Below are 15,608 nucleotides of genomic sequence, written 5' to 3'. Positions count from 1 at the left end.
ATCATGATTGACATTTCATAAATAATTCTATCAGGTTTTTATAACATGTAATGCTTAGGTAAATTTCAAGCTGCCACGTCGGCAAAAAATCACAAGAATTTCAATGAGTACTAAAGTCATAAAAAAATATAAGGTAATAACAATGTGATTCATTTCTAGTAAGAGCTTAAAAAATAATGTTGGAGGTTGTATTAGCTTAGTCTTTCATCAATATTTCAAGTGGTTGTTTATAGAAGAAGTGTTAGTTATTTATATGCGCGGAATGGTCCTAAAGGTTAAGAGAAATGGGAGTCTTGATTTTTTTAAGAATAGTGCTTTGTAGGTATATGGAATAGTGGTTCGCATACTGTATTAAATATATTAGTGGTCTAGATAAACTGTCAAGTATTGATGAGTTTTTAACTCGAATGTAAATTCGTCTTTAGATGAGTTCCCATCAGCTACCATCGAATAAAATAAAAATAATGAATGTGATAAATAAAAAAAAATAATAAATAATAAATTTTTAGTACTAATAAGACAATTTATTAAAATCAAGTGTGAAATGGAGTCAAAATACTTATATGGAATTCTGTCCAACCTATCATTAAAATTTAAATGGATTTATAATAAATATTATTGTTTATAATAAAAAATTAAAATTTTAATATTAAAAATTTTAAAATATTAATATGAATTAAAAGCGTAAACTAAAAATTTATACGCGATTGGGTTATTATCCTTGAGATATTCCTTTAGTCTCGAATTTTGTTTTAAAGCGGAGTTGTTTTTTATTTTTAATTTTGTTGGTTTTATCAGTGATCGGATTTGGAAGGTTGTGGAAGGGAACTTTGAATATTCTTTCTCTTCTTAGACTTTGCATATTTGGCATTTTATGCACAGCGTTGAGTCATATCTGACATCAGAATTCACAAAACAAACAACAAAGAAAAGCATCATCCATGTCACATAATTCTCATTTTCTCTTCTTAGCTAATAATCCCACTTTCTTCATAGTCCCACGTAAACATCACCTAAATTCTACCAAGTCCAAGGGCTCCGATATATATATATTAATCATATTATAATTATAATATTTTAAAAATAGATAAATTTATTAATTTATTAATTTAAATTAGATTATTTATTTATTATTTATATAAAATATAAAATAAATAAAATAATCATACTATATAAAAGTGCTAATTTTCATATATTTACAATATATTATAATTTTATATTTTTATGATACGTCTTACTAATTGTTATATGATAAAATATATTCAATGCTATAATGATATATTTAGGAAAATATACATATATAAAGAAAAGTGATAGTATAAAATAAAAGAATTATTGAAGCAGTATCTGCCATTTAAAGTAATAAACAATTCTTTAATTTGATCGATAATTTTTCTTGATTTACAATGTTATGAATTGATATTAAATTGGCTAAATATATAGCACAAGTTAGACATCATTCGTATGCATCCTTATATTGGATTAGCACTAGACAAGTTATTTCCACTAATTTATTAAAAAATGCAATGATAAAATTATTTTATAATACATATTACCGTTTAACTAGAAAGTATATAGCACTCGTGAATGAATATTACTCTTAAAAAAATTACATAAAAATATTGAAGTTGATTCAGTTATATTTAATAAATATATAATGACATACTTAGAGAAAAAATTTCAATGGATGATTATTGTGATTAGTAAGAAATCAACTCATTAAGAATTTCATTAATTTTCATTGATAAAAGATATTTTAAATTATGAGAATATTAAATTTAATTATTTAAATATTTAATAATTAACTTAGCTAATACATTTATGGATATTATGAATCATATATAAATACAATCAACAAAAACCATAACAGATTAATTAGTTTTACAAAAATAAAATTTAGACTTATTGATAATAATATAAAAATTAAGCAATGTTTTACCAATAGAAGTACTTATAATTCTAAATTAATAATTATTTTATCCTTTACTATAAATAAATAAAAAGTGTAATTTTTTATATTTACGTGCAATACAGGTAAATAAAAAATTAATATTTAATAAATTAAAATTAAAAAATATTAATATGTATATTTTTGGTTTAAAAAAATTTATATTTTACATTTGTTATTAAATTTAGTATATAGTTTTTAAATTTTTAATTTTTAATATCATTATTTTAATTTTAACCTCCAGTAAAATTGTCAATCAAATTTATTAACGTGACGTAAACTCTAACGATAAAAAAGAATAATTGAGTCTGTACTTCTATTACTAAACTGTTACTATTTAAGCATGTAATTTTAATGAAATTTTAAAGTTAAAAAAGAAAATTTCAATTTTATGTATGTAAATGATAATATTTTAATAATATAATGAGTCAATAAATATTAATTCAACTTTTTTCTATTGTCATTGAAATTCATACAATATCAGTATATTTAGCTAATAATTATACTCAAAGCCAAAATTGATTACTTTTATAATAATATAATTTTATATTAAAATATATAAAAATTTATTCTTGTGAATAACAATTATGATAATTCTCTTAAAAAATTACAAACTATATTTAACAAATAAAAGTATAAAATTGTTTTAGCAATTAAGTCTATTTGTTTTTGAAAATAAAAACACTATAATGAAATGAAATTTTTTATATATTTTAAGATATTATATTGACCAAAGCCGAGATATAACAAATAGTTGATATATAAAAATTAGAGCGATGTGTAATTATAATAAAATTATTATATTAGTAATATGATAATATAAATAATATATTAATTAAGATGTTAGTTTTAATCACTAATAATTTTAATTTTTAAGATAGTATGTAATTAATATGATAGTTAATATATTATTATTTTAATTAGAGGTGAGTTTTAGTTGAGAATAACAATATTAATTATATTTTAATATTTTATATGATAGACTTTATCTTATTAACTATACTTTTTTATTAAAATGTTATTAAAATATATAACTTGATTAGTTAAATTTTTATATATCTAAATTTCTTTTAATAAAAGATATTCTAAATTTTATAAATTAAAACTATTTATAAATTAAATGATAATAATAAACTATAGCGTGCATAGAAATAATTAATATCTAGTGTTGTGATGTCCGACTGGTAGGATTCATTGTATTTTATTATCTTTTTAATTAAATAATAGAGGAAAAAGGGACCAAAAATAAATAAAAGTGAAAAAGAAAAAGAATCAGCATACACATCTGCAGAGTTTTCATTGTCTGGTCCAGTTCACATCAAGATGATGACAATATATCGGCCGACACGGATGGTGACCGGCCGATTCCCATTGGTGTACTTCATCGCACTAGTATCGTTATCGAATAATTATATGTTAATTAATTAGTTAACCTTTTTAAAAAAGATTTAAATTTGGTTTTAGTTTTATTTTTACTTTTATATTTTCTTTTAACATCAATTATTTTAATGTGATTGAATTATGTTGAATTGTATTAATAAATTTTATATTTTCAGCAATTAATTTTGATTATATCAAATTATCATATTTTCCTGCAAAAAAAATTAAATATGAATAGAATGCTTAAATTTTTAATGAATTAATTACTTTAATATTTCTAGACAATTTTATTAATTAATTTAGCATTTTTACTATTTTATTAATTAAATTATGACTTTTCTAATAAAAATAAAATATAAACTAACAATAATAATTAAATAAATATTATATATTTATTTTTTAATTAGTTTATATATTAAAAAATAAAATACATATTTATATTAACTATTATTATATGAATTTAATAACTATTATATAAGTTTTATAATAATTTTATGCAAGGTATTTATTTTCGTTAAAGTATTAAGTAATATATTTAATTTTTTTTGTATTTTGATATTAAAATAGCTAATTTCTAAATTTAAAAAAATTAAAATGACTTAATAAAATATAATTTATTGAAAATAGAAAATCTGTTAATGTGTTTTAATAATATTTTAGAACATAAAAGTCATCCTGTTTATAAGAATAGATCTAATATTTGAAATAAAAAATATATAATTAATAAAATAATTAATTCTATCAATAAAAATATTAAAATTAATTATTAAAAATAAAAGAATTTATTATTACAATATAAGAAAACTCACGTTAAAATAATAAAGCATTTGTTTTACTATTTTCTGCTTTATACTGGGGAAGGAAGGAAGAAAGAAGAGCGTAAGCAGCACGCTTAACAAACAAATGAAGACGCGCTTTCGTCGTTAGTACTTTCCACGCCAACTCTTAAAACCTCTATTGCTCTCTCTCTCTCTCTCTCTCAAACATTATTATCATTGATTGTGTGCTCAGTTGCTACATCTCAAAAGAAAAAAAAAAAAGAAATTCAAGTTTTTCTAGGGTTCTATTTTTGAAAATAATCAATCATCAGATGGCTGCTTCTATAGGATCGTCGTCTTTCTGGTGCTACAGATGCAACCGCTTTATCAGAGTTAGGGTTCCATCAATTCAAGATTCAATCTCTTGTCCCGATTGCGGCGGGGGATTTATAGAAGAAATCGGGACTCCTTCTCACTCCCCTCTTCACCACCACCACCGTCGATTCCCTAATAATTCGGATCATAGACTCCGGCGCAGCGCCGATCGCTCTCCTTTCAACCCCGTCATCGTCCTCCGTGGACCTCCAGCCGCAAATTCCAGCAACTTCGAGCTTTACTATGACGACGGCGCTGGCTCCGGCCTCCGTCCTTTGCCGTCGAGTATTTCGGAGTTCTTGATGGGGTCAGGGTTTGACCGGCTTCTTGATCAGTTGACTCAATTGGAAATCAACGGCGTAGGTGGATTGGAGCAGTCGCCTGCTTCAAAAACGGCGATTGAATCTATGCCTGTGATTAATATAATTTCGGATCACGTCTCTATGGAATCTCATTGTGCAGTTTGTAAAGAAGCATTTGAGATTAACACAGAGGCGCGGGAGATGCCATGTAAGCATATTTATCACTCTGATTGTATCCTTCCTTGGTTATCGTTGCGTAATTCTTGTCCAGTTTGTCGACACGAGTTGCCCACAGACGTGCGAAATGGCAGTGGAAGTGGGATGACTTCGCCGGAAGCAAGTGAGGGGTTAACCATATGGAGACTGCCAGGTGGAGGTTTTGCTGTTGGGAGGTTTAGTGGAGGAAGGAGAGCGGCGGAGAGGGAGCTTCCTGTAGTGTTTACGGAGGTAGATGGCGGGTTTAATAATAGTAACAGTAATAATAATAATAATGCTGGTGGGGCGCCCAGGAGGATTTCATGGGCGCCCAGTGGGAGAAGATCAAGAGAGGGTACTGGTGGGTTTGGTCGTGCTTTTCGCAGTTTCTTTTCCTTCTTTGGAAGGATTGGAAGGAGGGTTAGTGATGAATCCGGTTTCAATCGGACGAGAAGTAGAGCGAATTCTATTGTGGACAGGTCTTCAAGAAGGGATACTTCTCTTTGGGTCATGCATGATAACAGATGGTGAATATATGTATTGTCTTTAGGGTTGTTTATCTAATTACTGATATCACCCAGTCTTCCTTATAAGAAAAGGGATATATGTACATTGTACTGCCATTCAGTTTACTGTAAATATCAACGGTCAAGGAAGATATGGAGATTTGCCTAGTTCAAATTGTATCAAGGAGAGAAATTTTGTATTGCTAGGAGATTAGTTTTTTCATTCATAATGAAGATGGAGAATAAGAAGATGACGGTGAAAGAAAGCTGTGTGGTTAGTGAGCCTTTTCTAGAAGTTACTGAGGTACAATTCCTTGTGTGTGATTGTACCTCTTATAATTTTAGGCCTTTTAAGTGTTTCACTTACTGTTTTTGCTAAAATTTCTATTGCATATCACCTTATTTATTTGTAATTCGTTGGCTGTAGTTTTGGTATGTTTATATGTACTTCTTTATGGAAAATATTGAGTTGCTGTTGGGTACTAGTCTCTCTGCCTTATGGGCATTTACTCAACTTGATGTTCTCTGCTTATGTACCTCCAAGTTCCTTGTACCATGGATTGGTTCTGAGAATTGTAGTTTATATCCAATAATTCATTACATTACTGAAACTTATAGTTGGGAATGGGATCGGTGCTGGCTACTTGAACATGATGCTTGTTATCAAGACACGACACAAGTAAGACAAATTTTTTATAGTCAGGAGTGTTGTGATGAGAAACTATATCAAAGAGATGCTAAACTGTGAACTCGTTTCTTACTGTTTGGCTGTATAGAGCATTTGGAGTGGAATTACCTCAATTATCAAGAACACGAATACACTCGGGTCTAGCAAGTCGCTTGAACTCCCAAACTAATTGTGATTAGTTATATGAATTATTATAAACTTCTTCCTTGCGAAGTCATGCTCACTAGGCATCACCTATTTAATAGTCTGAGTATGTATTTTCCATATGCCTCCTGCTTTGGAGTTATCTCAATTATCAAGATCATAAATACTAATGGGGTATAACAAGTCCCTTGAACTCCCAAGCTAATTGTGATTGGTTACATGAATTTATGAACTTCCTCCTTGAGAATTCATGCTCGCAGGGTTTCATCTATTTAATAGTTGATGTATTTTCCATATTTCACCTGCTTTGGAGATAGTAGTTTGATATTTGCTTTGGGTTACTTTTTAGATAATCATTATTGTCAAGTTCTTCAGGGTGAAAATAAGCAACTGAATTGGGAAGGTTGAGGGTGGCTATATATTGTGGGTTTCTTATGCTACAGGTATGTGAAAGAGTTCCAATACCTTCTTAGAAGCTCCTTTTTTTGTTTTTCTTTCCCCTTTGTTGGGTTGGTAGCATTTCTTGTCTCACAGCATTTACAGCTTAGTTGAATTATGGTTTCAGATGTTGATAATTGGTTTTTAAAACATGCCTTGTAATGTTTGAATTGTAATATAGCCCTAGATAATGTACGATATTCTGAGAAATATAGTTATTAGTCCCCTTAATTAGTACTCGCATATGCTTAGGATGGTATCTATTTCATATACTTCATGATATCTCTATTCTTCTCATGTGCTAATTTTTAGAGGATTCTGTCTATAAAAATTCATAGAAACATTTGCTGATTGTACTTTTGATAATTTCATTAGAAAACATTGCATTAAGCATGAGAAGGTGGAAGAAGTCAAGCAAGTTACTGAATCTATTTATGAAATCCTGTTAGAAAACATTGCATTAAGCATAAAAAGGTGGAGAAAGTTAAGAGAAGTGGTGATTGCAGAAATTTCACAATTAAAATTTAGTTGAGCTGAAATTCTTGTTCTTGTTTTATTTAAATGTTTTTAAATTGGTGCCTTATGGAAAGGTTAAGAATCTCGAGCTACATTAAGCTTTCAATCTGTAGGTGCTCTGAATACATATGGGCATGGTTGTTGCTAATACCATCTTAATATGACCCTGAGCAGCTGCCATATAAGTGGTAAAAGAACTGATGAGCACTTTGTTCTGCATTTGGATTCTCATTATGTCTGAATTGTAGGTGGACATTGTCACAGTGGATGTTTGTGGGGGGAAGGATCATAACTTTTTTACCCTTTACATGTTAGATACTGAATAATATCTGATTCTACTGTTCAGGTATTTGTTAGGTTTCACTATTTCATTTGTGGCTTTTTAAGTTGTCTTGAGTATGATATGTTTTACTGAAGAATTTATATTTTACTTAAGTTGGGAATGTTGCGCTATAACATTGACATATTCTGTTATTTACTGCAATTTTCTGTTGCTTGTACAGCTGCAATTTTGTTTCTCTGTGTTTCACCTTGGCCCCTGTAGTGTGGGAGGTGATAATGCAAGTGCTTATTTTCAGTTTTCTCCTCACCATTCTTTATGTCAGCTGTGGGTTAGAATTGGATCACGTAGCATTGCTTAGGGTACTACTAATTTGCTAATGGAATTAAGAGCATTGAAGGCACAGATGTGCACTTAGAATGGCAGACGATCAGTCTCGCCAGGCATTGGCAGGGTGTAGAGGATCCATGAAAGTCCGGTGGTGAGGTTTCTACTTCAATCAAGTGCGAACTAATTTTAGAATGAGAAAGAACAGAGACGCCTGATCTGCCATTATTAAGGTCCTTCATATTGTGTGGCTGGAAATCAAGGAATCGTAAACAAATCAGTTGTATTTTCCCTGTAGTTCCTATTTGTTATTGATTTTCTTTGAGCAAGTGCACAAGTTATTGCAGTCCAGTCCTGGCATTGCAATGAGGTTTGCAAAGTGGCTCTTTTAGGAGGTTTCTTATTTTACAGAGATACTTGGCTCTTCTAGCTAAGCAAAACATTTAATGGGGGCCACCCTTGAATAATCCTGTCTGAGTTGGTATTTTGTCAGGGTAAATTAAACAGTATGTTGAGGGCTGGCATCAGGCAAGAATTTGTGGTTGTGCTCATTCTGGGGTCTCAAATACTGCCTCTTGACTGTAATCTGTGAAATTGGTGACCACTTGACAAAATTAACAAAGTCAAAATATAAATATTTAAACTTTGCATCATTGGTGGACTAAGTTTTGGGGACCACCCTTATCCATTAACCAACCAACATGAATCTTGAGGCCTTATCCACACCAAAAATCCATAAAGCTAGTCAGATGCAGAGCCAAAACATCAAATGTCTTAATCCAACCCCATTCTTTATAGCCATTTTAAGCATTTATCTTCGTTTTCTTAGCTAAAAACTCTCTCGAGTGAATGATGGCAACTTTAGCTTCTCTGCAGACTTCTTTTGCCGCCAAGATGTCTGCAGTTCCAGCTCTAGGCTGTAGCTTATATCTTCCAGCAAGACCTGCTGCATCGTGGAACTGTACCCAGAAGAACAACAAGAAGAGATCTTTGACGGTGGTTGCAGCATTTGGAGAAGTATCAGCTGATGGCACAAATTATTTAATTGCGGGTGCAGCTGCTGTCGCCCTTATTGGGACTGCCTTTCCCATCCTTTTCTCCCGCAAGGACCTGTAATTTCTTCTTTCTCTCTGACAGCTATAAGCTATTCCTATTCTTTGTATTTCAAATTTAATTATCATACATTTGAAAATTTTGGTACATACAAATAAATCTTGAGCATATGTTATTTGAATTTCGTATTCGGAATATCAAAATACTTTTGAGAGTTTTTGTTTTTGTTTTTTTATATAAAAAAACAAAATCCTTATGTTGTATTATTCTATTTATGATCAATTGGGTAATTAATCACAGGTGTCCTGAGTGTGACGGAGCGGGTTTCATCAGGAAGTCAGGGGGGGGTGCATTGAGGGCAAATGCTGCTCGGAAAGACCAGGCTCAGATTGTCTGTCCTAATTGCAATGGTCTTGGCAAGCTCAACCAAGTTGATAAATAAGTCTCACTGTTGTTTACCTTAGTGGTTGTTTGGTAGGGTGTGATTGAATGTAATCAAACAAATTGAACTTTGAACTTTTGTTGCGTTTCATTACGTTCAATTTCTTATCCTGCCAAACACCCTTATTATTCTGTAATTTAGGAAGTCCTACTTCCCTGCCAATTTGTAATGTTATCAGAAAGCTCCCTGTCTGTCTCACCCTATTTGTAGCATATGTTTTGCTGTACATGTTTTTATATGAATACAAGCCTGTGCCAGTTGTCTCGATTTTCATGAATAAATCCCCTTTGAAGCCACTTATGAATGAGTTCTCTCTGCTATAACTTCATGGAATTTAAACCTCTGAGGAATGCAATCCATGGGCATCTCACCATTTTGTTCCTCAACAAAATCTGTTAAGTTACAACCTTCACTTAAATGTATTACCATGTTAGGTTCCATATATAATTTGGGATGTCTTATAATTATGAAACTTTTCAAAGGAAAATAAATGCCAATATCATTCAACAGTGTTCGAATAAAAAAGGGCCATGAGTTTCAAAAGGAAAAAGAAAAGGAATATATATATATACACACACAATAATTACATTATGATTTTCTTACAATTTACTATAAATAGCGAGGGTCATTAATTAAAAACTTTCCTGTTTCTGGCTAATGATATTGACAAGTGTGCAATTACACAAGAACATAGCCTTTTGTGTCTCAGGCATCTCCAATTTGCTCTACTTCCAGCATTCATTCTTTTTTTTTTTTTTTTTGATTTTGCTTTCTGAAGAAGAGACGGAGAAAGGACGCAATGTTATTTGTGCGTGAATTCTATTTGCGTTAACGGTATATAAAGATAGATAGAAAGAAATAAAGAAGGAAATGAAGAGAGATGAGGATCTTGGTCGTGACCGAGGAGATGACTTCCAAACGGATGATGAAGAAAACCTGGCAGAAAGGTCATGTGATAATGGATATGATACATATTCAGATAACTCAACTCCTCCTTCACATAACTTATCAGCTTGTAGTATTGAGGGTAGTAATCCATCATGGCCTCAGAGTTACAGGTGTACTTTTTATGATTTTCAATGTTCATGTCCCAACTTTACAAGGATTTTAATATTTGGGAATTCTTGAGATTGGTGGAACTACTGAGTGTGTAGGGATTTCAATCTGTTAAAATTAGCTCTCAGGCACTGGCGGCCTGGCTAGAGAAATGCTACATTGCTACATTTTGTATATTGTTTTATGAGTTTCTGTTTGATTCTTCTGGTTTACCTGATAGAGATTTAGATACTGCTCCAAATGAACCTGATTTTACCTTTCATACCTTGTTGCTGCTAGGAATATATATATAAATTGCCTTATTTTTTTCTTATGAATATGTGCAGGGGGTCAATAGACATGCTTACTAGTCCTTCAATCAGCTTTATGCAAGGGACTAGTCTGGCAGGCATAACCAGTTCCTTAACTTCAATGTGCAAGAGACGTTTAAGTCCTGAATCTGCTTCTTTCCTAACTAAACCTCTCATCTGCCACCAGAATTCTGAGAAACAAGAAGTCCCAACCTCAACATTACCACTAAAGTCATCTGCATCTTCTCAATCAAAATTCTCCCTCAATGAATTGACACAAACAAATAAAGAAAGTTCATTTGCCCAAGCAGTCATAAATGGTAAGAAATTATACTCTTTCTACCTTGATTCACTCACACTGCAATGTCCTGGGAATGTTTTTAGCAAAGAAGCTTGGCGTGATAATGTAGCATTATCAGAAGCCTAGTCTAACTTCAAACTGCAGATATTGCATCTTTAACGTCCTTTATTTGCTCCAAAGCTGATTTATCTTTATTTTCATGTATGGAGGAATAAATATTCTATGTGGCATAGGACTCCTTACAACTCCTTATGCGGTCAACGAAGGAGGATGGTTAAGCCTCTTGATTCTGGCACTCTTTGGCTTCCTCTATTGCTATACAGGGAAATTACTGAAGGATTGTCTAGAAAGCACACCTGGACTCCGAACTTACCCTGATATAGGGCAGGCTGCTTTTGGAGTGGCTGGTCGCCTGACAATATCAGTAAGTTGAACACTAACATAATTCCTGATTAAAATTTAAGTTGTTTGATACACCAGACATTCTTGGTGTTTCATCAAAGAACTGACAGTTGGGTTTTTGGCCAAATGCAGATAATGTTGTATTTTGAATTATATGTAAGTGCACGAATTCTTCCCCTATATATGTTCATTCCGATTCTCCATGTATTTTGGACCTCGTTTTTGTTTTGCACTAAAGGTGACAGCTTTGCCCTGTAGGCAGCCTGTGTGGAGTATGTGATTATGATGAGTGATAACTTGTCAACATTGTTCCCAAACACATTCATGAGTCTTGCCGGGAAAAATCTTGATTCTCATGAAATCTTTGCTCTCATAGCTACTATTGTTGTTCTTCCAACTGTCTGGCTTCGAGATCTTAGTTTGCTGTCTTACCTTTCAGGTTCCATGACCTTCCCTTTCTATATTCTGCTTCATATTGAATTCATTTTCCCTTCAGAAAAATAAGAGAAATTGAGATTATAGATGCTGATCTTTAAAACTGTTTTCTTCAGTCGGAGGAGTTGGTGCATCAATATTGGTGGCTTTCTGCTTGTTATGGGTTGGGACAGTGGACAAAGTCGGATTTCATCACAATGGAACAGCTTTAGACCTTGCAAAACTACCTTTTGCAGTTGGTATATATGGTTATGGTTTCTCTGGCCATGCAGTGTTTCCAAATATTTACTCCTCCATGAAAGAGCCATCTGGCTTTACATCAGTTCTAATTATCAGGTGAAACAAAATTCTTACATGTGAATCAAATTCAAAAGCTGTTCACCTTCTTTTTTCCATTAATTATATCGATTCATTTGTTCAACCTGCAACAGCCTGAAAACCATTATAATATTTCATAAAAGTTGAAGAAAAACTAAAAAGATAAAATTGTTCACTGAGCACAGCGCTCCTAGTAATATGACATTCTTGCCCACTGCATGAAATGAACCAAATATCTAGCGAGTTATTCGGAGCTCGAATCGATAAAAAACTCAGATCGTTTATTAATTTAAACGAACCGAGCTCGAGCTCAATTTTGAGTTTGATAATTTTATCAAGGCGAGCTTGAACTTCACAGAATTTGGTTCATTAACTTGCAAACCTGCTCGTTTATTGACTCGCGAACAAGTACGCGGATAGGCTCGTGAGTTCGAGCTCGGTTCGTTTATAAAACTTGCGAACACGTTCGCAATCTTACTCGTTTGTAAAGCTTATAAAATGCTTGTTTATAAGCTCGACAAGCAGGCTCGTGAACAAGCTCGTTAATAGGTTTGAGCTCGAATTAAAATAATAATAATAATAATATAGCTCCAACATTTAAATGTAGATATTGTTATTAGTAAGAATTACAATAAAATAATAAATAATAAATAAATATATTCTATAAAAATTTAATAAAATAAATATTTTTCAAATTAGATAAAATAAAGTTGATTCATCAATGCAGTTTTATTTTACTTATGCATTATTGTGTATTATAAAATTTAATTATATTTTTTTGACTGTAAAAATATTCTAAATGCATCTTTTAATTATATTAATTTAATAAAAGAATATTTATTATTAAAACTTTAATTAGTATATAATAGGTCACCACAACCAAGTACTAGCATAAAAAAGAAAAAATTAAACATTATATCTAAATGAATATAGTAAGTGGTACTATTATCATTATGAAACCTTATGTATCTTAACTTTAACACATAGTATTTTTTTTTCAATCTCATACTCTTTGCTTCTTAGATATCTCATATTTGTCTGACTCAAATCTTTGATTCAATAGAGTAGAGTGTCGGTGTTGAATCATATAGTCTCTTTTGAAAAAATCTTAATTTAATTAAAATTTTAAATTGAATTTGTATTTATATTTGTAAATGGTAAAATGGTAATCAAATTGAAAACTAAGCTAAAAGAAATCAAGATTGTAATTTACATAAGTTTATATATTTTTTAGCTATTTTGTTATTTCATATTTTGACTATTTTATATTTTTAAATTTATTTTAAAGTTTATAAATATTATTCATTAAAAGGTGAGTGCCACTAGAAAATGAACTATTGGGACTGGTTTATATGCTTTTTTAAGTTAACATAAACTTGTGATATATTTAGTATAGTCAATTTTTATGCACCGATAGTCTTTACTTTCATTATTCATGTTGTTTTAGTAATATTTTTTTTCATGTTTTGCTATATTTTTAGAAGCTGATTTGATTATTTTTATTACAAATTTAATTTTTTTTATTCTTTTTGTTAAATTTGATACTTTTATCATTTTTTATTATATTTTTCATTGTTGCAATTGATTAGTTAATTATTAAAAAATACTTAACGAGCCCGAGCTCGAACTTGAATTGTGCTTAACGAGCTTGAACTTGAGTCCATTATACAACCACTTAATGAATCAAACTCAAATTGAGCTCGAGCTATTCATCAAACCGAGCTAGTTGCAAACCGAACTCGAGCTATCGCAAGCCTAATTATTTCCAGACGAGCCGTGCTCGAGCTCTGTTATAAAAGCTGGAACCGAGCTCGAGCTCTGTTATAAAAGCTGGAACCGAGCTCGAGCCAAGCTCAAGCCTCTGCCAGAATTAAACAAACCAAGCCTGAACTTATTGATATTCGACTCGGCTCAGTTTGATTACAGCAGTATGCAGGTGTATTATGCCTAAAATTGGATAATATTTTTCTCCCTTTTCTTTTAAAATACTTTCTCACAACCTTGCAATTTTCTATGTAAGTGAATATGTAACATTGCTATGCTGATCATGTTTCACAATTTCTGCAGCTTCATTTTTTGTTGGTTTATGTATACTGGAGTAGCAATATGTGGCTTTTTGATGTTTGGGGACACCATCAAATCTCAGTTTACATTGAACATGCCCACAGAACTTATGGCTTCTAAGATTGCATCTTGGACAGCAGTATGATAAGATGCACATTTTCTTCTTATTGTTAAATTTGTTCAATTTCTTCATAATCTAATTTTAGACCATACTCGATACATATTGTGCCTGGCGAACTTGCAGATCGTGAACCCAATGACAAAGTATGCCCTGACAATGACACCTGTGGCATTGAGTTTGGAGGAACTCATGCCTTCAGGTTGGCTTAGATCTTACGGTGTATCATTAATCATCAGAACAATTTTAGTAATGTCAACTTTAGTTGTGGCACAGAGATTTCCATTCTTCGGTAAGAGCTTTCTGCCTTTATGCATTCCTTAATAATCTCTGTGTATCCCCCAAAGTTGCATAACTTGTAAGACTGCCATAAACCTACTTTACCAACGAGGCTGCAGGTTTTATGATGGCCTTTATTGGATCTTCACTTGCAATGCTTTCTGTAAGTTCTCTCATCATACATAATCATTACAAGTGTTCCCAAATACTACTTAATGGTCGTACACTAAATTCTCTGATCATCGTTCTATGGCAGGCTGTTATATTCCCATGCGCATGTTATCTCCGTATACTCCATGGAAAATTAACTAAGTTGCAGGTGAAGATTCTTCACTTCATTCTCAGTCATAAGAATTTATATCTGTAGGGGAAACTGCTAACTCTAGTTGTAATGTGTTGTGTGTTCTTTTTATCATCAGATTGCTGCTTGCCTTTTCACCATTACTGTGGGGCTGCTAACTGCTTGTCTCGGTACATATTCATCGGTAGCAAGAATGGCTGACAAGTTAGTATGATGGAAAGAAAATGAAGTTCTCGCATCTCTATATTGGGTGCTGCCCTGTTTGTTTGTGATGAAATGACAAATTCAAACTTTGTTTCTCATTAATGAAAAAAGAAAAAAGAAACAAAGCCATAGGTATTGCAATACTAAAATTGGGACAAATTTGTACTTTGCTTTTTAAGGAAGCGTGCGAGGACATGTATTCGTACGGACATTGAGAATGCAAATTATAATATGGATACGGGTTCATATAGCTTTCTGGATATAGAGGTCTTATTTGTAAAAAGATTAATATCAGTAACTAACACGTGTTAGCATCTGACGCAGATGCTGAGATGCTTCTCAGACGCTGATGCAATTCTTTTTAAGAAAAATAATTTATGTTCATTGATTTTGTATTAAATATTTATTAACTTATATTTATTAAATATGTGTTGAATATTCATTATTTAAAAGTAAATATTAATTATTTGTTAATTTAATTTTATTGA

The 15,608-nt window shown here is 31.5% G+C and overlaps 3 protein-coding genes across 4 annotated transcripts; all 3 read left to right on the top strand.

The window, feature by feature from the left end:
- The first annotated feature begins 4,241 nt into the window (after positions 1-4,241).
- LOC8258378 (probable E3 ubiquitin-protein ligase RHC2A) lies at positions 4,242-6,075 on the top strand. The gene has a single exon (XM_002531511.4). It carries the CDS (start codon positions 4,419-4,421, stop codon positions 5,487-5,489), a length of 1,071 nt encoding a protein of 356 aa, XP_002531557.2. The 5' UTR covers positions 4,242-4,418; the 3' UTR covers positions 5,490-6,075.
- Positions 6,076-8,606: 2,531 nt separating this feature from the next.
- Positions 8,607-9,619, top strand: LOC8258379. The gene is made up of 2 exons (XM_002531512.4): positions 8,607-8,969; positions 9,211-9,619. Exons 1-2 carry the CDS (start codon positions 8,707-8,709, stop codon positions 9,350-9,352), a joined length of 405 nt encoding a protein of 134 aa, XP_002531558.2. The 5' UTR covers positions 8,607-8,706; the 3' UTR covers positions 9,353-9,619.
- A 117-nt stretch (positions 9,620-9,736) lies between these two features.
- On the top strand, positions 9,737-15,356 carry LOC8258380 (amino acid transporter AVT1F). 2 transcript variants are annotated; one of them, XM_048380184.1, is made up of 11 exons: positions 9,737-10,299; positions 10,735-11,018; positions 11,209-11,423; positions 11,534-11,557; positions 11,660-11,840; positions 11,953-12,172; positions 14,222-14,357; positions 14,463-14,628; positions 14,735-14,778; positions 14,872-14,934; positions 15,035-15,356. In XM_048380184.1, exons 1-11 carry the CDS (start codon positions 10,223-10,225, stop codon positions 15,128-15,130), a joined length of 1,506 nt encoding a protein of 501 aa, XP_048236141.1. In that variant the 5' UTR covers positions 9,737-10,222; the 3' UTR covers positions 15,131-15,356. The 2 variants fall into 2 exon arrangements, with proteins under 2 accessions (XP_048236141.1, XP_015582331.2); XM_015726845.2 differs by having other exon boundaries at positions 9,737-10,410.
- Positions 15,357-15,608: the final 252 nt, after the last annotated feature.

Source organism: Ricinus communis, chromosome 10, assembly GCF_019578655.1.
Source record: "Ricinus communis isolate WT05 ecotype wild-type chromosome 10, ASM1957865v1, whole genome shotgun sequence".
Taxonomy (NCBI): Eukaryota; Viridiplantae; Streptophyta; class Magnoliopsida; order Malpighiales; family Euphorbiaceae; genus Ricinus; species Ricinus communis.
The sequence above is the reverse complement of the archived record's forward strand: the minus strand, read 5'-3'. Positions and strand labels throughout refer to the sequence as shown.

Bases quoted from the DNA above. Each gene is read 5' to 3' on its own strand.
- LOC8258378 (XM_002531511.4), top strand. From the start codon at position 4,419: ATGGCTGCTTCTATAGGATCGTCGTCTTTCTGGTGCTACAGATGCAAC.
- LOC8258379 (XM_002531512.4), top strand. From the start codon at position 8,707: ATGATGGCAACTTTAGCTTCTCTGCAGACTTCTTTTGCCGCCAAGATG. The intron at 8,970-9,210 runs GTAATTTCTTCT...AATTAATCACAG, and splicing joins CTTTTCTCCCGCAAGGACCT to GTGTCCTGAGTGTGACGGAG.
- LOC8258380 (XM_015726845.2), top strand. From the start codon at position 10,223: ATGAAGAGAGATGAGGATCTTGGTCGTGACCGAGGAGATGACTTCCAA. The intron at 11,424-11,533 runs GTAAGTTGAACA...GGCCAAATGCAG, and splicing joins CTGGTCGCCTGACAATATCA to ATAATGTTGTATTTTGAATT. The intron at 14,779-14,871 runs GTAAGTTCTCTC...GTTCTATGGCAG, and splicing joins CTTCACTTGCAATGCTTTCT to GCTGTTATATTCCCATGCGC.